The 22,655-nt window shown below is 45.4% G+C and overlaps 1 protein-coding gene and 1 long non-coding RNA gene across 6 annotated transcripts in view; both read right to left on the minus strand.

Annotated features, from left to right (window-relative positions):
* Nucleotides 1–22,655, minus strand: part of HSF1 (heat shock transcription factor 1) — a 71,758-nt gene that overhangs the window by 39,359 nt on the left and 9,744 nt on the right. For all 5 annotated transcript variants that reach the window (XM_052787912.1, XM_052787911.1, XM_052787916.1 and 2 more), the window contains exons 2-4: nucleotides 12,461–12,569; nucleotides 6,542–6,678; nucleotides 4,521–4,645 (exon numbers count right to left, since the gene is read on the minus strand). In XM_052787912.1, coding sequence (XP_052643872.1) covers nucleotides 4,521–4,645; nucleotides 6,542–6,678; nucleotides 12,461–12,569 — 371 coding nt within the window. The remainder of the gene's footprint in view (nucleotides 1–4,520; nucleotides 4,646–6,541; nucleotides 6,679–12,460; nucleotides 12,570–22,655) is intronic.
* Nucleotides 12,579–17,098, minus strand: LOC128142150 (uncharacterized). Its single transcript, XR_008235284.1, has 3 exons — nucleotides 16,452–17,098; nucleotides 13,894–14,330; nucleotides 12,579–13,696 (listed from the first exon to the last, which is right to left on the minus strand). It is a non-coding gene; the product is annotated as an uncharacterized LOC128142150 (long non-coding RNA).

A 22,655-nucleotide genomic window follows, 5' to 3' on the forward strand; every position in this document is an offset into this window, starting at 1 on the left:
CAGTGAAGAAATCAACCACAGCCTTCCATGTATTATTCAAAGGCTTCTTTTCACTTAAGAGCACAGACCTTATTGCTAGTGTAATTTTGACTATTTTCACCTCTGTCACTGCACGAAAAAGACTCAAGCTACCGTTCCTCAGGCTGGAGTTACATCCAGAGGTACGCACACATCAGCATTCACTCACCTTCCTTTTTCAGTAAAGAAAGCTGAACTCCTCCAGTCACTCGTTACTCAGCAAGTTTCCTATCGCTTTAGTCATTCCTGTTTCTGCTCCTGAAGTTTGCTCCATGATTCAGCATTCTTACACTGCTGACACAAGACCTAGACACACTCCTCTGGTTGTGATCAGACTACGTCTTTACAAAGTCAACAGTTAACCGAGATCCCCTACGTATAACCATTACTATCAAAAGAGAATGTATGCAGGACCTTTTGGTCCCATTGCAAGCTCATTTTCAGAGTTACAGCTCTTCATTCATAGTAATCTTGCACTTAGCCAAACAAAAATATGCTGGTTTTATAGCAAAATTAACCTGTTTCTAACTCAGTTGAAAACCACTCAGACGTTCAGCTGAAGTTCACTTCACACAATGTAACTTCAGGTAATCCGCTCGGGCGTTTGAACGCTTGGCAGCTGTTTCTAGAAGCTGGGGTGTGCAAGACCAGCGCGAGGAAGTTTGAACCACGCTGTGTATTTCTGTGCAGAAAAACCTCAGGAGGTCAGCGTTATTAAACCCCTCCCTCAAAGACCAACACGCACCAGTTTGTTTGACAGCTGGCCTCCTCCTTACCAAGTCTGAGCCTGTCGCAGTCTGAAATGGGCTTTTTTTCCATTCCCTGACCACCGGTGGGTGCACGGCACTAGCCAGCAGTGGTTTGTCTGCATTAACGGCTGACGAAGCAGCAGGCCTGTCTGGAAGTTCTGCATCGTGACTGAAGTCTCTTCCATCTTGCGCGGACGCAAACGGTTCCCATATTGAGCCATTAACGTGTTTCAAGCCCCCGCGCTGGAGGATTAAAAGCCATTATTCCCACAGAATTTGCAAGAGACCTCTGCACGCTTTGTGGTGCGGTTAAGGCAGGAATCCAACGGGATTCTGGCTGCTGCCAGCTGCAGTGATTCAGTGAGAAGCGGCACCACAACAGGCACAAGTTGAAGGTCTTAACACACACCATTTCACCTACGAAATGATGGTAGCTGAGCAGGTGCTAGAGGAGGTTGACTGTTGACACTGGTGTGGAGAAGGGGAAGAAGAACCTGGAATAACCCTGCTGTGGAGATGCAACCTGACGCAAACCAGCAGGCCCTCAAGAGCATTCCATAAACTTGTCAAGAAAACAAGTGACAATGACGTGATGGTAAGAACCAGCTGATGCTTTGAAGCACGCCACAGATCCAGAGCTAGAAAGGCTAATCTTAAGTGAATTGGATGTATTATTATTCAAGAAGCAAGAAAATAATTTTTAACCACAAGTTCCTGAGAAAATGAAGACTTGAAACATGGCTTGCAAACTCCACCCTCCCGAAAAGGAACAGCAATCTAAGTATAGGGATCCGGTACTAATAACAGAGACGGGAAAAATTAAAGATAATGAAACGCAGACCCAAAAGCTGTGTTTATTGAGAGATGTGGAGAACCTGCAGAAGACCGAAAAAACCCAGTTACTAATGGCTGTGATGGATGGAGAAGTAGCCAGGAAGAATGGAACACATTAAACCAAGAAAAGGTTACTGTGCTATTACAAGCTACAGAGAGCTTGCAGCTGGATATTCCAACCCAGAGCCTGTACAGCACTTGCTCGCTCGGGGTGAGTCCCCCCACGCAGCTCAGCCCAGCAGCCTGTCCAGGCTGAGGAGTGAGGGTCCCATCGCCCCGCTCCTCTGCTCCCAGACCTGCTAAGGAACCTGCCCCTCCACTCACTAGTCCCCCACTTCTTTTTGTTGGATGTTTTCTGTTGTGCTGGCAATCAAACCAGCTCTTGTGGCACAGTACCCGCGGTACGGAGCGGGAGCACATGCGCAGCAGCCAGTACGGCGAAGGGCAGCAGCCCTTTTGGGGAGCAGGCGGCTGCTCGGCTGGCTCAGCTGGGACTGCACTTCTTCCAGGCATCAGTCTCAAGACGAAGACCTGCTAATAAGCAGTTGCACAGCACTCGTAGTTCACACAAAACGTTTAATTTTGGTTGTCTTACAGGAGCCTATTTACCTGATAAGCTTTCAAAGAAGTACAAAACACATTTCTTATTAATTGGTCAATAACTATCTTCCTGGAAGGAGGGGGAAAGGTTTGCTGCTTTGAGGGAGGTTCTCAGTTCTCTGCTATCAGTAGAGCTCAAAGTACTGCTGTAGGCACTCCACCTAGTGGTTTAGAGACCATTTATAATTAATAATGCTAATGTTTGCTTTAGCAAGATACAACAGAGCAGCCAGAATGCAGCCTAGAGACCTATAATGCATTTGTGAACGCTCTCATCCTTAACGCAGGGGTACAAGCCTAGACGACCTCAAAACATGCCACAGGACTGCAGAAGCCACAGAAATTTAGATGAGCACCGTGTGGTGGGAGCACAAGACTGGCAGCTGGGTTTGAAGATGGCTCTTAGTGTTGCTTATTCTTCCTGCAAGGGACAGAAAACAAACGTGCAAAAGCAGAAGCCTCCCACACGAACTTGTCATAACGGCTGGGACTAGAGCTGCCAAAAGACACGACGCATCACAGCGAGTGGCAAACTAATTGTTTTAGGCAGCTGATTGCTTTTCCAGGAAAGTGGAAAAAAATGGCTTCCAATCCAGGGGCACGCAAGTTTACCCTGTTGTGGATTTAACAGCAGGTTCATTACTAATGAGCCATCTGATATAACTTGTACAATTGCTGGCGGACTAATGAAGATTCTTCTGGCTACACGCGTGTCGAGTATGCTTCGTTAAGGTAGCTTTTTGGTCATTCAAGGTTGGCTGCACATGAGTTTTTCATTCAAAGCCATGCTAGGCAAGTCACTTAGTTCACTTGAAAGGGAAAAGAGAAAGAGCCACCTCTGCTGTCTACAGACCCACAAAACCGCAGTATTGATAACAGTGCACAAATCTTTTACCTGCCACCATTTACCAACAGGTCAGAAGGACAATCTACTTTTCTTTCTCCCCTTGCAAAGAGCCTGAGGAGAAGCACAGCCTAGATATAAGGCTGGGCACTCACACCTGGGGCAAACCAGAATATGAAGAGAATCATCTAGAATGACCTAGGAGACGAAGCAGGTTCTCTCCCCTCCCATGAACGCCAGAGGTGCTAGAGAAATGATCTGCAAGCAGAAGATAATAGTAATGAAATCCAAGAAAAGGGAGGCTTTGGAACACAGCGTGGAGGGAGTATTATTCCACTATGAAACTGTCCCTTCAAAAGCCCCCACCCTGCTTTCCTGCTTCATCCAGCAAGAATGGAGGGCTGCTTGCTCCATTTTCCATAAGACCCAGAAGCAAATTCCTTAGAAACAATGGCAGAGATGAAGAAGCTAGGCATAAAATAAAATTCACTGACATATGATTCATTCCACTTTGTGGAGAGGTAAACAAGGAGAAAAAAAAAAAAAGAGCTTTAAACCAAGATTTATAAAGGTGCCTAAGGAAATTAGACACCCAGACCCCCATATTCCTTGGACTCAACAGGTATGTAAACTTAAAGGCAACTTTAAGAACCTCAGTGCAAGTCTTACAACTGGCAGATTATACACAGAACCTGCTATCTGGGAGGGCAGCCAGTTCCTGGTGCATCACTTAAAAGATTCTGACTAGGTGACGTTAACTAAATTCTTCTGCATGACCAGCATGGGAAAAAGTCACTTAAGGGTGAGCAACAGTGCCCTGATCATCTCTAAAGGTAAGGCAGTGTTTATCAGTGGGACTCAAGATCACCCATTTTGTCTCCCAACCCAACAGCAAATACTGGGTGAGCAGTATCCGGTGAGAATTTAACTGGGTGCAATTAAGAAGTCAAGAGCCTGGAGTAAGAATACAGTATTAGAACAGAAGTTATCCCAAATGACTTGAATACCCTGGGGCAGTGTAAGACAAGACAGAACAGTTGTGTTTTGCTGGATGAAAAAAAATCACAATGGAAACACCCAGCACCATGCACTGACTGAAATTTCATTGTAACCCTCAGGGCAGTGAAGGAAGTTCCCGAAGTCTTCACAGCCTTTCCAACTGATACCTCAAAGCAGAGCTGTACTCCAAAGAAGCTCTACACTGTGTTTGGGGTCACGGGTCTGGTTGCTGTGACACCAGGTCTTTAATGGGTTTTAATTGTGTTCAAAAGGCCCCTCCACCACCCCTTCTTGCCCTAAGCAGAAAGCCTCTTAAAGCCCAGGCTATACTCTTGAGACAAATGGAAGCTGGAACAGAGAGCAAGCAAGCAGCAGCCAGCCTTCTCTCAGATAAGGTCTTAAAAATAATGTGTTCAGGAAAGAAATCACGGGCAAACTCTCCTGCATTTTCTGCCACCCCCTCCCCACATACATACTGCTTCATGGCTATCAGCTTGGAGTCCATGCTCTCCTGCTTTCCTTTCATCACCTGGATGTCAGTCAGTAACTTGGTTACATTGTCTTGCCGAACCTTTATATCCTCATTCTTTATACTGGATACCTGGAGACAGAAAGGAAGATGTCAGTGATGTTTCCTTCCTACAAAATGGTTATTTAAGCTTCAAAGTTGATACTGCATATAATTTATCTCGCCCCTCTAGACCAACCGCTGCATTCACACCTGAGTGCGTTGTGTCAAGGGACTAAAACCAGCCACCTACAAAGCAAGTTTTCTGCAAGCATATTGCTATATGAAAACATAAAATTCTGTCACAGCCTTAAAAAAAAAAAAATATCTTTTTGGATCAGAAATACAGTGCTCAGGTAAAAGTGAAGGCCTGCACCAGACCTGTTTGCCTACGCAAACCTTCAGATAGGCAATGGGCCAAGACATTCATTCTTATCTACGACAATCCTAGAACTAAAACTCAGCAGTCACAAAGACCAGGAAGCACATTTGCACTTAAGATAGGAAACAAACATTCGCCTCACGCACTTTCAAAAGTCTCTGCTGCGTGCAGTGAACTGAATATCGGTCTTAGCAATTAAGAAAGTCATTAGCTGGTTTGAGAAAGAAAATCAGGAGAAAAAGGGCAGATGAGCTCACTGCAGCAGAGAGGCCTGCAGGCGGAACGGTAAGCCTCTTCCAGAGATCCCTGAGCAGCAGCCGGTCGCTTGACATCCTCATCATTTCCACTACAAGTGTTAAAGCAGCTGAGGAGAAGATTCTGAGCAGACGATTTTATTTTTCTGATAAAATACTCATGAGAAATGACACCTAGACATGTTTCACAAGAGCTGTACCACGTGAGAAGTCTATGAATCTGCCAACCGTTATAGGGGTTAACACATCTCACCTATTCAATAGCAGCTTCTCTCCACTTCACTTGCCAGCAGGTCATATATCTTTAAGATCTCTTTACATCCTTCTAACGCGTTTGCCCACTGTGAAAATGTCTAGAGGAACTAAATGCCTCAGTGAAAATGGCACTTACGGTTATTTGAGAGCACCCTGGGATAGGCAGAAGAGTGAGCTACTCTCTCTACACATTGCTTTGATTAATATTTCGAGAAGAATGACAAAAACATGTTTCTCCAGCCCACGCTTCAGGACTAATAAATTAGCCTGCAAAATTCATAAGCATTTTTGGAACTCCTGATACCAACTGTTGCTATACCATGACTTCAGTACATGTACTGCAATTCTGTATTTCAAGAAATGGGGGCAGTTGTAAAGCAGCACATCTGTGAGTTTAAAGGGAAAATGCATAAGTTTATAATCGGGATACGCTGGAGGTTAACACATTTAAAATAATTCAGGTATCTTATCCTTCCTTTTCCTCCTGCCACTACTACATCTAAATATCTCCATGTGTCTGTGTGCATACACTTTGTATGTACGTATTTTTCATTCCTTGAAGCATTTTAAGTAAAGACTGCAGCTCAACTAGCGATCACTCTCCCTCCTACTGAAAAGTACAATTGCTCTTCAGTCTCTCCAGAGAACACAGTAAACTTCCCTCCACCAAGCTAAACTCAAACAGATGCTACTTGTCCAGAAAAACAGAAAAAAATATAGTGACCCTTTTTACTGAACTCAGAAACAATTTGGTCTGCAAGGCCAGAGTGCTGGCTCTTTAATGTTGGTGGTGTGGCACAGAGGGGCAGTCTCAAGCAGTGCCATAATGAACCTAATGCTGAAAACATTGAGAAAAAGACCCACAAGCAAAAGGGACTGGTATCAAGAACCTGAAGCCAGCTGATTAGCAGGATGGCACTGCGGCTTGTACCTGGGTGAGAAGGTAGAGACAGCCAGAAGAACTGCTGGCATAAAACAATAACCGAGGACACCAATGCCCCTCAACCCTTAGAGCACACTGGTGCTTTTCGGACTAATCCTCTGTTTTTAAACAGTTTATCTAGAGCTTGTCCCAAAAGATCTGTTGCATAAACTTACGCTGGTTACTTTCCTCTTGATGTTCTCCAGGAGGTGTTCCTGGCCTCGGATGAAGTACGGATGCTGGAATTCAGTATCATCTTTCTCTGGCTTCACCAATCCTCCCTGCTCAATGTGGACAACCTTTCGAAAGCCATCTGAAAATCAAAGGGGAGATAATTGGAGAAAAGCTTAACAGGCTAAATATGAACTTGAGAAAGCAGAAACTAGCACAAGTCACCCCTGTTCGTTTAAATACCCAGCGCTCCATCACTGTGGTATTGCTTTCTAACAAATCTCATCCTAAAAATGCTATGTGGAATGAGGAACCCCTCCTTAAATTGACAGACCTTCGGACAGAGGCTTATGCTGATCCTCTGAACAGCAAGTGGTACGAGTCCTCTCCGGCCACCAAACCCTTGTTTCTCCTTGTTTCTCCCCAGGAGAGCAGAGCCAGGCCATTCAGCTACCTGACCGGAGCAACAGCTTGACACAGACGGCTGAGAAGAGTGGGATCCACTTCTACATCCTAGAATCGTTTTGAAAAACACCTTTCGCTGCTCTCACAAGACCAAACTACGCCGATGGTTGGCTGATAGCATAGGTCAGCAAGAAGAAAGGCTGAAATTACTGGAACTAAACTAAGAGTCTCCAATTAACCTTCCCATTTCCTGATAAAAGCCCCTCATTCACAGGGAACTGACTTGTTACATGAGTAAACAGCACCTTGCCTTGCCTTCTCAATGCAGAGCAAGATAAGGAAAGACATGTATTTCAACAAAACTTCTTTCAACAATACTGCCAAAAAGAGACTCAAACATTTAGCACATGCTCCAAGCAATCCCAGAGGGCTTATGTTTTATTTATTCAGAGAATAAAATGGTTTCTGAGAGCAATTAGCAACGTACTCAGCAACATACATGATGCAGATGAAGCACTGCCGCCTATCATCTCACAGACTAATGAAAATAGGAACACCTTGGAGACAAAACCATGCAAGTGCCCATCAGCACACAACGGGAGATGAGTTATTACTGCATTTAACTGAACTCCCAAGCCCCTCCATTCTCCATTTCAGTGCCTTCTCACAGCAGCACATATTATCTCGCCCTACAAGCCCATGATGCAGGCTGCTGTAGCCAGCACACCTATAATAAATGTGCACATTCCAGGGCACTGTAGGCACCCTGATCCTTAACCTGAAAGGAAGGAGGAATTTTCTTATAGTAAAGGAGACCCCAAGGCACAGAAGGTAAACAAATGACTTCCCAAAGGCTTCTGAGCCTTTCCAGAACACTTCTTCGTAAGTGAGCTGTACAACACTACTAGGACAGAGCTGACAATCTCTGCAAACAGGGTTAGTAGTCCAGAAGCAGACATTCAAGTTGACAATCTACTCGCCTTAATACTAAGGCTTAAAATTCTTTTTTTAACCAGTCTGCTCCACCTTAAGAAATATAAATCCACAGCGTTTTTCTCATTCTAACATGCGGCAATTAAAAACATCCTGGCTCCAAACAATTCCCCAGAACTACAGCGACAGGCACCGCTTTTGTTATCCCCGCAGCAACACAACTGTCTGGTGAGGGTGACGGTGCAATTCCTCTGCTGCAGAGGGAAGAGAGAGGCACGGCATGCTGGAAAGTGCTTCCGCAACAGTTCAGGCAGAAGTTATGCACCAAAGTCTTCAGATGTACTTAAAACACCTAAAAGCCACTCAAGAACAGAGTGTAGCGCATCAAAGTATTTTTGGATCTCAGCATTTCTGTAAACCGCTAGGATAAATCAAGAGTGTTATTTAAGTTGCTCAGACCACAGCTGTGGTTAAAAAAAAAGCTTCCTGCACTTGCAGCAGAAAGTGATTTAGAGAAATTACACGTTATTGTAGTGATATTAGCCAGTTTTCGGTTATTCAAGTCATCCTTAAAAACTAAAGGCCCCGGTCACAAAGCACAGAATGTGCCCCACAGCTATTCAAAGAACTGGTGTTGAAAGGTAATGAAAATGTCATCCTTTCTAATAACATTGGAATGCTCTCTGCAGCCCACATCTGGAGCATTAAAGTTAATCCCTGATATAACCTCCACGTGAGAGGTGTATGAAAGGCATCCTTTATGTTGCTGCCTATCACAAGAACCCGCAGCCAAAACGTAAATGCAGATCTGTGTGCGCGGGGAGGAAGCCGAGCAGACTGCCGTGAAGCAATGTCTCTGGGATAATCCCAGAATGTTCCTGTTAGCTGGCAGGAAAGAGCAGCTACAAACGCACCCATCAATCTCGGAGCATTTACACAGTCAGGCAGTTCTCGATTTCCTTGCACATCCGAAGGGTAAGAGAAGGATTAAGCAGTATAAGTTTGGAAAACCAGGAAGGGGGGAGCATGGAGAAAAAGAATATTGCTTGATTAGCAGAGGACAGGGAACTAGTAGCACAGAGATACTTGGTCAGAACAGTGAAAGCTTTGGGCAGTCCTCCATCTGTGTACCCAACCTGAAACACCAACTTGGATTCAGTTTGCTCACACAGCAACCAGAGCAGGAGTAAAGGTGTCCCTAGGCAAAATTTCCACCCGAGCTCGCAGCAGATCCCTTTTTTTGCCTGTGGGTGTGCCCAGAAAGGTGACCAAGGCTCAGCACACACTGCGAAACACCCGTTCTGGAGAATTTCATAACCCTCACTCAGGTTTTGCATAGGGATCCACAGCCTGACAGCGAGCTCAGAGGCACTCTTCACGTTACTGGACTATTGACCCAGTCAGGATAACGAACTTCGCATTGCCCTGTGAACAGGTAACACAGAAATATACAATTATGCTAAACGTGAAGTGATTTGAGAAAAATGCAACAACAACTGCACAGCTGTACTAGAAGCTAACCAAGCAAATCCCCAAAAACTAAAAGTAGAAAATCATGTTCCATTTTGGGCACCTTTCTCTTTACTACATGTCCTTTAGCAATCCCTGTTCTTCAAGCAAACACGCCAAGCAGTGTAGGGACAAACTCTGAATTTACTTTCAAATTTGGACTTACATCTACCATATCATTCAACTCTAAAATAAATTGAAATCCTCAAACTGCCACCAATCACACGCTAAGAAATCTGTTTTATAATTCAAGTAAATCAAAGCCTCTGTAACACAGATTGGGAAGAACGGGATCTGTGTTAAAAAACAGATTAAGCATAGGAAAAAAGTTATAAACACCTGAATATAGAAGTTACATTTACTCATTTTCTAGTGCAAGACACGAAGCCTAGCTTTCTGTCATCTCAATACTGTATCATGCTATCATGGCAGTGTAACTGAATGTATCAGAAAGATCCCAAAGTCTGGTTGAGGGTGGGAATTCTGTTTGGAGAACCCGACTCTTGAGGTCTGAAAAAAAAAAAAAATCTCAGTTCCATTTCTGATCAGAACATGTTTGGTTTTTTGGGTTTTTTGTTTTTTTTTTTTTCCCCCAGAAGTATTGAACCACTTGGGAAAGGTGTTGTTAGAAAGAAGTTTCAGTCCTGTCTTAGCTTGGTCTTGGAGATTTATTACTTCTTTTTCCCCCCTTTTTAAAAGAACACCTTATCACTCAGATGTGCTTTTGTCCGATCACCTAATTCTGTTCCAGCTCTATCTCCGCTATTGAAAGGAGGAGCTGACACCCGGAATGATGTTAATCCCCCTGCCCTTTTAACATTACATACAGTGAGGGGGAACAGACCAGACAGCTTGCTTTCTTCTTATTACTCCCCAGTTGCAGCAGCGTCCGTTGGAGAGGCAGCCTTTACCTTATTTGACAAGCTAATGCTCAGGTTGATCCTATTCCAAAGCATTCCAGGACATGCAAGTACTAAAGACACCTGCAGACATGTGCTTTGTAGGGAAGTATCACCCTCCTCCCTCCAAATGCAAGTCAGATGTGGTGACAGGACAGACAAGAGAAGTGCAGCTGGAAAGGTCACTGCTTGAGCTGGGAAGCAAAGCTGCTGAAGGAACCTGTCCTTCTGCAGGGTGACTCCCCCCCCGCCTGCAGACAGGAGCCGAGCCTTCCTACCTGTCCTCCAGCAAAAGAAACAGCAAGGAAGGCGAAAAGCACCGATTAGCGATATTCTGGAGTCCTTGTTCTCCTGGCAGGATTTGATATTTTGGGCATACCTCTCCTCAACGGTGATGGGAAGCGGAGTATTCCCGAGTTCTCTGGGAACTCTTGACCCTTCTCAGAGCTATGCAAGCGGGTGCCACTTTTCATCTACAAATGTGCGTAAGTAAAAAAAACTCCAAAACCAAAAACCGAACCAAAACAAACCCGGAAGACAAGAAAAGGTCACGTAAAACCAAGTTAATTTTCCTCCATGACGGTATAGCAAGCTTTATCAACAGAAAAGCAGCAGACATCCCAACCAAAGCATGACATCCTCAAAGCAGGAAAATCAGCAGGATGAAACTGATATAATGTGGGCGTAAACCCAACAGAAAAAGCCTTATTTAGGGAGCAGTTAGCAAAATATATTGTAGTGCGTGGTCTAAGAGTGTGGGCCCAGTCCTATCCAGCATCTTCATTAATGGCATGAAGGACTGAATAGAGCATGTTTGCTAAACTGGCTGATAAGACGCAGCTGGGAAGAGCTGCAAGTGTGTTGAAAGACATGACTGCAATTCAAAGTGATTTTGGCAAGAGGAATGAGAGTCACTACTGACAAATACAAGGTACAACTCTGAGGCAGGAGTAAAACCAAAGAAATATGGGAGGGAAAACCACTGGGTAGATAGTAGCTCAAGAGAAGATAATGCAAGCGCTGTAGTGGATCGTGAACTGAACATAAATTCAATGTCATACTGCTGAGGAAAAGGCCAATGCCATAATGCGATATACACAAAAGTATTGCCTTCAAGACACACGAATTACTCTTTTTATTCTATCCAGTGATACACCCAATGTTGCCTACTGCACTTCAACAAAGAGATGGAACAAAGTCAGTTGAGAAAGGAATGCAAATGATTAAAGGCTGGAAAACAACCTAAAAGAATTAAAAACCCAGGCTGTTTACTCTGAAGAGAAAAAAAAAAAAAGAAAAAAGAGAGGACTGAAGAGAGGTATCAAGTTTTCAAAGACACAAAGGCTGATGCAAAGGGAAAAGGAATAAATAAATCTCTTTATATCCACAGCAGATAGGAAAGAAGTGGAGGATTTAAACTGTAGCTGGGACGGTTTGGGCTAGACATTCAGCAATCAACTCCACTGCTTCACTATCCTTACATCAACAGCATTTCCTTGAAGAGCTTATGGAATCTTCATTACTGGAGGCTTGGAAAAAATAGGTTTGACGCAAAGTCATCAGGAACAACACAGAGGTAGTTGATCCTGCCTTGAAGCAGAGGATTGGACTAAATGATTTTGAGGACCCTCCAGCCCTATTCTGCTACAGTTCTATGATTTTTTATTTATTTTTTTAAATAATTGTTGTTTAGTAGAGCAAGTTCAGTCAATGCCTGCTCTACATGACGCTGGCAGCAACATCCCCTCAAGAAAGTGAGCAGAAAATGAACAAGTCACACGGGGTGGGCCTGCCTCACGGGAAGCATTCCAGAGGAGGTCCTCCTTCATGACACAGGCTGGCAGAGAGTGCCATCAAAAACGTTAATGATAGGCGAACACACGGAAAGCATTCAGAACTCCTGCACTAACAATCGGGGAATTTCAGGATAAAAGAACTCTGGGAGTCTGAAGTTGTTTATATCTAGCAGAAGTTTTCAGTTTTAGAAGTTTTTATTCCCTTCAGCAGAGGCCAAGCTTAAAACTACCACTTGGTCCCCAAAAACTGAGTGATCGCAAAGCTAGCAAATACTCCCAACTCAATGGAATGTCCCCTACGTTAAACCTGGGCAAAAGAGGGAAACCTTATTTCGGGACAAACTTTACACTTTGCTCTCCGAGCTGCCCAGAAGATACTTACACATATTGAGCTGCCGTACAAAGCTGGCCATGTTGTTGTGTTTGAAGTATTTTGGAAGTACCTCCTTGGCAAATTGGCCTTGGTCAAACACATGGAAGCTGCTTCCACTCTGTCAAAAAAACAAAACAAAATGAAACATTATCAACCACTGTTACACAGAAAGAGAGAAGCCCACCTGCCCCTTCATTTCACAAATATAAATTCTGCATTGCTGTGGGTGAAATCAGTAATGGCCCCGTATCTTGGAGTCCCTCAGCTGCAGGTAAAAATGTAGTTTATTAGCTTTGTTTGAAGCTGTTACCATCTGACCAATGCAAGCTCCCATCAATACAGCTCAGAGGGACCCCAACAACATCCTTCAGCTCCCGATGCAGTCAGCATTTAGCACATCGCTGCCTCTCAGCTGAGCCAGGGTAACTGCCCATGGAGCTTTCTTGGCCAAAATCACATTTCCTTGCACTCGGCCCAGAAGAACAACATGCATCTGTCAGTTATCGGGAACGGGCAGACAGCCGATAACTCTTTACGCTGTGACCAAGCTGCTAATGTGGAAGACCCAGCAGAGCACAACTCCCCAGAGACTTAAAAAAGCAACCCAGGAGGTTAAGCAGGCTACAAAGATTAAACCTCAGTTTGCAGAACTACAAATCTATTAATTCCCCAAGTTGTCCCAAGTAAGTTGTTTTTGTATCTACAGCAACAGCCAACGATCTTCCGAGCAAATTAAGACAACCAGGCTAGTCTGATTTTCAACATCAACATCTGCAAACAAACAAAGACAATTCTGCGTCCTGCCAGTCTCGGGCAGCTCGCCGTGCCCATGCAGACACAGCAGACACAGCAGACGAGGTCCGGAACAGCTGAAAGCAACACATGCTGTTGCTGGCAGAGCGAGAGCAGCACTGACTAATGAGTTTTAATTTTTCACTGCGACTGATAAACATTTTCTACATGTTGATTTAAAAAGTAGGAATAGGTAGGAGACAGGAGGAAGCGTTCCTGCCCCTCTAAACCCTGAGGTACTTCTGCTGCTGGATTTTGGAAAACAAGTTATCACCAACAGAACAGTGCATGCCAAGAATAATAAGTTATTTTGACTACTATAACTATCTTGACCAGTAGTCAGGATTACATTTCAGCCACTTAGCTTTCAGGTCTGTGGTGCTGTTTTATCAAGTATGGTTTCTATTACCCTTCTGGCACGCTGAGCAGGAATTATACTGTCAACATAAGCATCTGCAAAACAGCAAAAGAAGGGATTTTCATTCTGGCAAAGGGACACAAGAACGCCGAATGCATTTTTACAACCCGGATTTTCTTCCGCGACAAAGTCCTGCTCCCACTCCATCCTCCTGCTAATATGGTCCCACGTATCACCAGCACACAGCGCTGGCAGAGCACCAGAGGAGAGCCAAGCCCAACAAGATACTCACAAGTCATTGCACGGCCATGAAGCAATCGGACTTTTTAGCTCAAAAGAAAAGCGGCAGGCCAGGGCAGACCACCCACACGAGAGCAGAGGGACGGTGCCTCCAGAACTCCAAAGTCCCCCCCAATTCACGAGTGACCCAACGAAAAGACCTTCACAAGCAGGGGCTGCTACTTGCATATTAAACGAGGTCTTGCTGCACAAGGTCAGAAGAGCCCCCTCGCCCGTTACTGTGCTCCAAACTCCACTCTTGTCAGACAGCTAACCACCACCAGCGTCTGCAGACACTCTCCAAGTCCCAGCATGAACCTCCTGGGAAAAGAGGAGGCCAAGGTCTTCTGAACTGACTTAAGAGTATCAGACCCAACATCCACGAGACGATTTTCAGACAGGCACATCTTACTTTTAAAGTTACTGGGCAAATTCAATGCAGCATTAATCCTAAAGAATTAAGACTACTATTAAAAAAAAAAAAACAACCACCACCCTAAAACAGACCACAAAAGATTCTGCCTGCCAATAACAAAACCAGGTAAGGGTTTATTAAAAGTTGACAGTTTGGGCTTTCTGGATGAGTTTCATTACTCGTTCAGAGGATTTACCTGCGTTTCAGTGTTTGTTTTCATTAAGGTCCTTTACTCTTTATCCAATACTTACGAGTACTCTGAGTTGATTCTAACAGCAAAAAATGCAATAGATGGCAATGAAGGAAGGAAGCGCACACTAGCCATCTCCTAATGATGGCAACCCACAATAAATAAGACATCTTTGAGTCCCATTCCAAGGTTTTTTGTTTTGCTGGAGTTGCTCCACTCCAGAGTTCTTGCTTTTTTGCCCCCTAAGGATAAATAAGTTTGCTGGTGGTCTTCTCTGGTCATTCGCTGTACATCAATGCATCCAAAATACTCTGCTTCCTTTATCTACGTCCAGATCCCCCAGCCTGCCTCCCCACCTAACTTCTCCTGCCCAGCCTTGTGAATTTTCCCAGGTTTAGCTACTCCACAGGAGTCTATCCATGCTGCTAACAAGCATAACAGATTTTCCTCTATTTTCATAGGAGGATGGCCATTATGTCCATCAACTTCAAGGAGTTTCACCCAAGTCTCAATGCAGTACCTGTTCCTTCCAAGGAAGCGGGGAGGAAGAGCGACCTGAAGACAGGCTGCTTTACAACCTGGATTTGTTGCACCACACTGGTGTTTTCCTTCGTAACGTTGTTTGAGACTCATCCTAAAATTTCTATTTTTAACACTGCACCACTTAAGCATTTATCTCTGCAATTGTGAGAAATACTCCCATTTCCAGACTGCTGATGGCCGGCTTATGCATGTTTTCTTGCACTCACACCAACTACCTTTCACTTAACCAGCTCTTCTCCCTTCCTGGCGTTAGTCCACACATGCCCAGCACACAGCCACTGTTGCTGAGAGCAGCTGCTGCTGCTGCAAAGTGGTAGAAGACTTGAGAGTAAGCTGGAAGGGCAGGGGTCTCAGATATGTAAGAAGTTTACAGGGAAACCAACCTGAATTAAATTGTCTGTAAGTGACAGGATTATTTGCACAGTTAGGACTAAATCAACCCTGCACAAGCGTTAACCAAATTCTGCCTCATTTCTATTATCTCAGTTCTCAAGGTCGTCTGGTTTCTTCTGCACGGCATCTCAAACCTTCTCTGCGTTAACAAAGACCAACAGTGTTTTGTGAAAATTTTCTCAACACATCTTCTGTGCCAAAGCCATTATAAAAACCACATTCAAAAAGACTGTTCCAAGATTTGATCTTTGAGCAGCTCTGCCATGACCTCTCTCCAGACTGAAGCCACCCTCCAAAAAATAACTGTTGTCTCTGCTTTATCCAGTCCCTCCCCCACAATTCTTATATTAATCCTCAGCTTCTGCACTTTCATTTATGATTTTCCATGCAGCAGAGTATCAAATGCTTTGCAGAAGTCCAGACACATTAGATCTGCCCCAATTCCTTTATCCAGAAAAGGATTTCATGTCCAGAGGAGAGGTGAGGAGGTACAATCAGTTGTTGTTAAGTCTATGTTCTGTTTTATCCCATTTCCATTTACTTTTATGACTTTAGTTATTCTCCTCTTCAGAATCATTTCCAAAGCACTTCAAACCATGAGGGTCAGACTAGTTAGTCATTAATGCTCCTCTTAAAATCAAACAGCTTATACAAACGAGGCTAAGCATCTTTCTTGGGGTGACTGCTCATGTTGCAGCAAGGGGATGAGAGGCCTCCTGTTCTAAATCCCACTTCTCCCTCACTGTTAGGGGATGCAAACACAAGGATCTCAGCTCCCAGGACTGGAAGAAGTACCCCGCCGAGCTGAAATTCACCTGTTGACACTTGCCCACTTTTCCTGCTGGAACCACACTTGGGTGTTAAGGATGTGACCCAGCAGGACAGCACAGTGGTTGGATCATTTCCCAGCAGTTATCGGGGTTTGTTGAAATGGAAGAAACAATGCAGGCGGATCTCTCCACACGGCATCGCAAAAGTTCTGACAGTAAATGAAATACAGCTATCTTGCGTAATTTCGGTATACTTTTACCTTGACGTGTGCCAAGTCCGGTTCAGACAGCATCAAACATTTTAGCACAGATCAGGTTGTTTTGTCAAAAGCCTCAGCTTTCCCTAAGAGGGGGACAACATGAAGTCAAAATGACTCATGTAACACTAGACATTTTCAACCTGTTGGCCAGCACCATACTCCCTCCCAGTCTAGACGGGCTCTGACCACCCACTGCATACTCCAGGTCTCCACATCTGCACTGGCACCCTTCTGCTCTTCCCATTCTCCTTCTGCAAAGTCTCGCAGGCTTGAGACACCATTTCTCCTTCTGGCGGACAAAGAAAGGAGGTGCCCCCAAAGGATTTTCTGAAACTGATGCTGGGGAAGAAAAGTCAGTTGATTAGGGAAAGTGGCCGAGTTTAGGGTTGGTGTAGAAAAGTCTCCTTCCTAGCCCCGGCGGTGCTTACAAGCCACCACATGCTACTTGCTTCTCTCCCTGCTGCCTACACATGCTCTGCAGCAGGATGTTTAACAAAAACCCTCAATGACCCTTTCAGAATTAAGATTGCAGAAGGGCACTTGTGTTTAGCAAACATCTTTTCACTCTGTTTACAGAAGTGATAGTAGTTCTACAATGCAATAAACTGCTCAAACTTTGCTGTTAATCAATTCTTGACGGCACTGAATGGCTGACGTTAAGGGGTGTCCTGGTTTTGGCAGCAGTAGAGTTAATTTTCTTTCTAATAGCTGGTATAGTGTTATGTCTTGGATTCAGTACGAGAAGAATGTTGATAACACTGATGTTTTCAGTTGTTGCCCAGTAGTGTTTAGACTAAGTCAATGATTTTTCAGCTTCTCATGCCCAGCCAGCAAGAAGGCTGGAGGGGCACAAGAAGTTGGGAGGGAACACAGCTGGGACAGTTGACCCAAAGTGGCCAAAGGAATATTCCATACCAGGTGATGGCTGCGTGGTGCTTAGCTGCTGGCTGGGGTTAAACCACGACAAGGGGCCAAAAATTACAGAATGGGACTGAGGATGAAGGCTGTAAGCCTTTTCACATACAGTTACAAGTAGAGCCATGAATCTGAAAACATTAAAGCTGGGCACAGGGTAAGACTCCTCTGCAGCCCTCCCTTCAGAAGCATCACCAGCCTCCGGCCCCAGAGCTGCCCCGAACCCTCCCAGCCCCTCCAGCTCCTGATACAGTCCTACAGTTTCAGAGGTTTCACACCAAAATTTTGCTCTGTACCTTCTGCTCCTTCCCCCAGACCATACTATTTGCTATCTACGACGAGGACCTGAACGTCCAGAGTAATCCTTTAGCATGCCCCTTCTTGCTGCCCCTCTCTGAAGAGTCAGGTTTTCCTCTTTACCACCTTCAAGTGAATCTATCAGGAATGGTTGGGCAGTTTTACCAGCACAGCGGCTGTGAGCAGCAGCGTTCAGAACAGCGACCCATCCGAAAACCAGCTGCTGAAAAGCTGTCTTCTCTTCCAACGGACAGTCCTGATCATCTATCTTGCTTCTGCCTTTCCATCCTCCGTGCTATATATGGAACTCAGAGACACTGGACAGTATACATTTAAGTACTTGCAGGCATTCCCTCCTCCCCCATCAAACTAATCTGAGGAATCCCTTCACTCTGCCCTGTTGCTAACCACCACATCTTCCAGCTCCTCTGCAGATAATGGGCTAGAAATAACATGGGCCAACAGTTCTCCATCTATCATCATCAGTAAGCAGGCCCCAGTTCGAAAACTTCTAAAAGAACCGGCAAAGTGATTTTTAAATATTCATTATTTCTGATTGATGTACTGCTGAACACAATTTTTTTTTCAAAAATAATAGAAAATCAGAAAGTTTAAAAAAAGTCCTGCAGTCATGCCCAGGTGAGCTGGAAGCTCTGATAACCGTGACCGCTCTGAAGCCCAACACGAAGCTGGCTTCAGCTCAGAGCACTGCAGAAGCTGGGTCACTTACCACTGGATCAAGAAAGAAAGAAAAAACTCATTTCTGAAGTATAATTTAAGATCTTCTACATATTTGGACATTCAGTTTATAAGAGACTTAAGTCTGTGAAATAAGCAGGAAAATCCAGGAAAATATTGACTTTAGAGCAACAAATAAAAGGTTCAATACTATTTCCCAACATCTGACACGCCAGACCTATTTTGAAAATGGAAATACTGATCCCTACGGTGCAAACGTCACTGCGCAGGGAAATCATCCAGATGGGAGGGACAGCAGCAAAACCATGACTTAGCATAAAAAAACCAAGTAATGTTATCAGTCTTACAAAGTCACACCAGAAAATGAAATCCTTACAAAATGAAAGCTGATCAACTACGGAAGATATTTAAAAAAAAAAAAAAAGGGATGACAATATTAGCTTTTATTTTAAAAACTTAAATGTTCAAATTTCTGAGGCTAGCATGAGATTTGACAATTCTCAAACTCCAGTTTAAATCTGATCATTAAAATTATGAAAACTTTTATAGCTATCATCTGAGATATTTAAAAAACAAACAAACAAACAAGATCTCCCCCCCCCCAGGAACTTTCTGGCTCCACCACTGTTGAGAGCAAGATTAACCCCATGAAATTCTCTTATGTCCCAGCAATGAAGATTAACTAGACATTGCTCATGCCTCTCCAACAATAGAGTAGTACTTTGTTTAAGCTTTGGAAACCCGGGAATTAGAAAAATTTACCTGTTTGTTTCACCTTCTACCCTAAAGACGAGACACATTATGAAGCAGCTCCAACTCAGAGCACTCCAGCCCCAGGATGGCTATCTTTTACTTAAAAACATTTAGTCCCAGATGCGCAGCAGGCTGCGGGGCTCCAGCCTGCGAGCAGGACAACTCACTGCCCCTTCCACTCAGGTACCACCTTACCGATCTTAAAATACTGCGTGTGATCTGCAAGGGTTCGGGCTTTGCTTCCCGGGCAGCTCGGCCCTTAGACACGCTGTACTTGGCCACCTCGCCGCAGGTCGGGGGCCTCGGGGGCAGATGGACGTGGACTTCCCAGACGGATGCTGCTGGAGGCAGCTTGCCTTCCCTGGCTCCTTCTTAGACCAGGCGTCCTGGATGCTGCTGGAGCTGCCGTCGAACCCAGGTCGTGGAAGCAGCTCGGGAAGAGCTCCAGCAAATGGACACGTTGGGAGGGGAGGGAGGGAGGGAAGGGAAGAAGGAAGCCATCTCCAGCCAAAGGACCACCAGCAGGACACAACAAACCCTTTCACTAGCACAGCAAAAGCACAGACTACGCGACCGCAGCCTCAGGCGTCAGTGCCAGCGTGGCAGGATCCAAACTGGCTGAGGAGCTTTCATCCCTTCAGGTTACTCAGCGTTGGTACACGTCAAGTGCCAACTAAGAGGCTCGACCGAACCAAAGCACCTGAAGGCTTAGGTAGCAGTGCGCTTGTTGCCTGCCTAAAGCAGCCAGAGCTGACGGAATGGGTTTCCCTGGGCTTCTCGAGGGACGTACGCACAATTTCAGAGATTAATAAGCATTTGGATAACATGCACGGTGGTGAGGCCAGAAGACTCGCAGTTTGCTGGGTGTCATGAATCCCACTCTGAAACACGTATTCCTCCTGTTCCAAATACAGCAACTTTTGTGAGAAACCTGAAGAAATTGTGAGAAATTCAGCTCCTGGAGCCCGGCACTAACTGCTCCGTCTGACCACAACAAAAGCAGTTTGTCGTGCTGGCCCTGGCTGTGTAGAAGACCTGGGGGTCCTGGCAGGCAGAGCCGAGCACGCCGGCAGTGTGCCCTCGCAAGAGGGAAGGGGCCAACAGATCACGGGAAGGGATTATCCCCCTCTACACAGCATCCGCTAAATACTGCCCGGACAGCGTGTAGAGTCTTGGGCCCCAATACCACACAGACATGGATAAACTGGAGCAAATTCAGCAGGTCAGTGATTGAGCAGTAGTGATGGGGCTGCAGCTCTTGCCTGGAAAGGGGAGTCTGAGGGGGGAGGGCTTGTTCAGCCTGGGGAAGAGACTGCTTCGAGGTGTCGGGGAGCAGCGAGGACCAGCAGCTCTAAGGGAAGGAGAGACAGGAGCAGAGCCCAGTCGTAAGGCAAGGCACAAGCATCACCTACGAGGGGCTGGAACACAGAGGAGCAAGTCTGGGTCAGGATCAGAGCAACCTGGTCTGAGCCCACAGCAGATCCTGCTCTGAGCCAGAGCTGGGACAAGAGACCACCAGAAGTCCCGTCTCACCTAAATTATTCCAGGACCTAAGTTTTTTGTCTAGTCAGTTTTAACTAGGAGCAGTTCCCCAGCACAGTTACACGTGCAGGCCCACAACCCTGTGTTGGTACAAGGGTAGGTACAAACACCACTTTGAGCAGAAATGCTGACATGCTGACTCAAAGGAAAATGAACTGGCCTCATTTTCCAGTAGAAGTGACTGTTGAAAGACACACCTTTTAATGCACAAAAAATAAACCTTTCTGCTATCAGCACCTGACCTGCTGTTTACAAGATGCCCTTCGTACATAGTTAAAAGGGGGAGACCCACCTGCCAACTGCAGCATGGCTGCTGCAGGCAGCGTTGGACTGGGAAGCATTTGTACCCAGCTGGGCTGAAGATGGTCGGGAAGTCGCTAGACCCAAGCAGCAAGAACCAAAGTGACACAATTAGAAGTATCTCTCACCACGTGCTACGAACTGTCAAGTTAGCACACTTACACTTTCATAAGAACTAATCTGCAGCTGAGCTGTGTCTAAGTGTGCCTGCACTGGGGCTACCAAAGTGCTGACCGTGCCCGCAGTGAAAGCCAGCCTTCGTGTGACCTTCCACACAACTCATCGGTACGCTACCTTGGGTGACTGTGCCTGCTGCGAGACACAGAACACCATCCTCTTACAGCTGCTTGAGAGGCAAGGCCACACAGTGATGCCTATCCTTGCTAATACTTACATACTTTTGGCTAGAAATACAAAAATTCAGTGTGTGAAGTTGATACCATTCCTATGAAGGAACTGGAGGTCCTGGATCCGAGGTACTTGCGACAGCTGGCACAGCTGGTTAGCATGCTAGTTGGGGTCTATGCACATCATCACATTTAGTTTCAGGGTGGGATAAGGCAGGATGAGCAGAACCTCTGCATCAGTGTGCTGCAACCAAAAATTCATCCTCCCTCCCCTTCCCCTTGATCTCAGCTGTATGCTCTCATCACCTTGCACAGACCATGATGCTCCACAGATTCCACTCGCTTTCTTCCCCAAGACCTGATCCAACTTGCTAATTCAGCAGCAGAAACCTTACAGCGGTTTCCTGTGAGGCCAGACAGCTCACAGAACCATAGAATATCTCAAGTTGGAAGGGACCCATGAGGAGCTGAACCGGTTCACAGCCCATCCAACAAGCACTGGAGACAGGACAAGGAGGGGCTCATCACTACACTGGCTCAGCTGCTCAAGAAACCATGCTGTTACAATCACTGAATTTCAGCAATCCAGGCTGCATGTGACAAACCCAGACCTCTGTGGCCATGTGTTCACCTCTGCAGGAAACAGTTTACAGAGTCTTCATGCCACATTTGGGAAACAAGTCATTTAATCCTAGGAAAGAAATTCGCCTTCCCTACCACTGTACAGAAGGAGCACGTGCTGGTGTTGATTGCACACAAACTACGTTCAATCACGGCACTATTTCCAGCTTCGGCGCTATGGAAAGAGAATCCAGCTCCAGTCCAAAAATCGAAACAAGTCGCCATTTCCAGCATGGAGATTTGAAATTTGACTTTTTGAAGGTTGACTTTTCATAAAGCTCAGCTACACCACTCTTAGACACCCGTCACCACCTGGGTTCTGACTACATTCCTCTTGTGTGCACGGAATGGCATGGAAGAGACGAGCTTTAGCTTACAAGAAAAAATCCAAACAAATCTGTAAGGTGCTGACAATCTTATACACAAGGGGACTTAATGCAAGCAATCTCCAAGGTGAAACTTTACCAGTTTACCCAGAGTTCAGACACCAGCAGAGCAGGAAGGAAGTTTTCTGACAGATAGTTAAAAGCACGCTCCACCAGAAAATTCTCTGCCGCGTGCACAGCGCTGGCAGAACCAAGGTCAAAGCTGGTGATCAACACCAGGCCTCCTTCTAGCAACTACAGACAAGCCACCCACTAAACAGACCGATCAAAGATCAATTCTTTTTTTCATTGTTCACCTTAACACTGTTTCTTCGGCTTACTGGCCCCATTCTGCTCAAGCGTGG

Source organism: Harpia harpyja, chromosome 5, assembly GCF_026419915.1.
Source record: "Harpia harpyja isolate bHarHar1 chromosome 5, bHarHar1 primary haplotype, whole genome shotgun sequence".
Taxonomy (NCBI): domain Eukaryota; kingdom Metazoa; phylum Chordata; class Aves; order Accipitriformes; family Accipitridae; genus Harpia; species Harpia harpyja.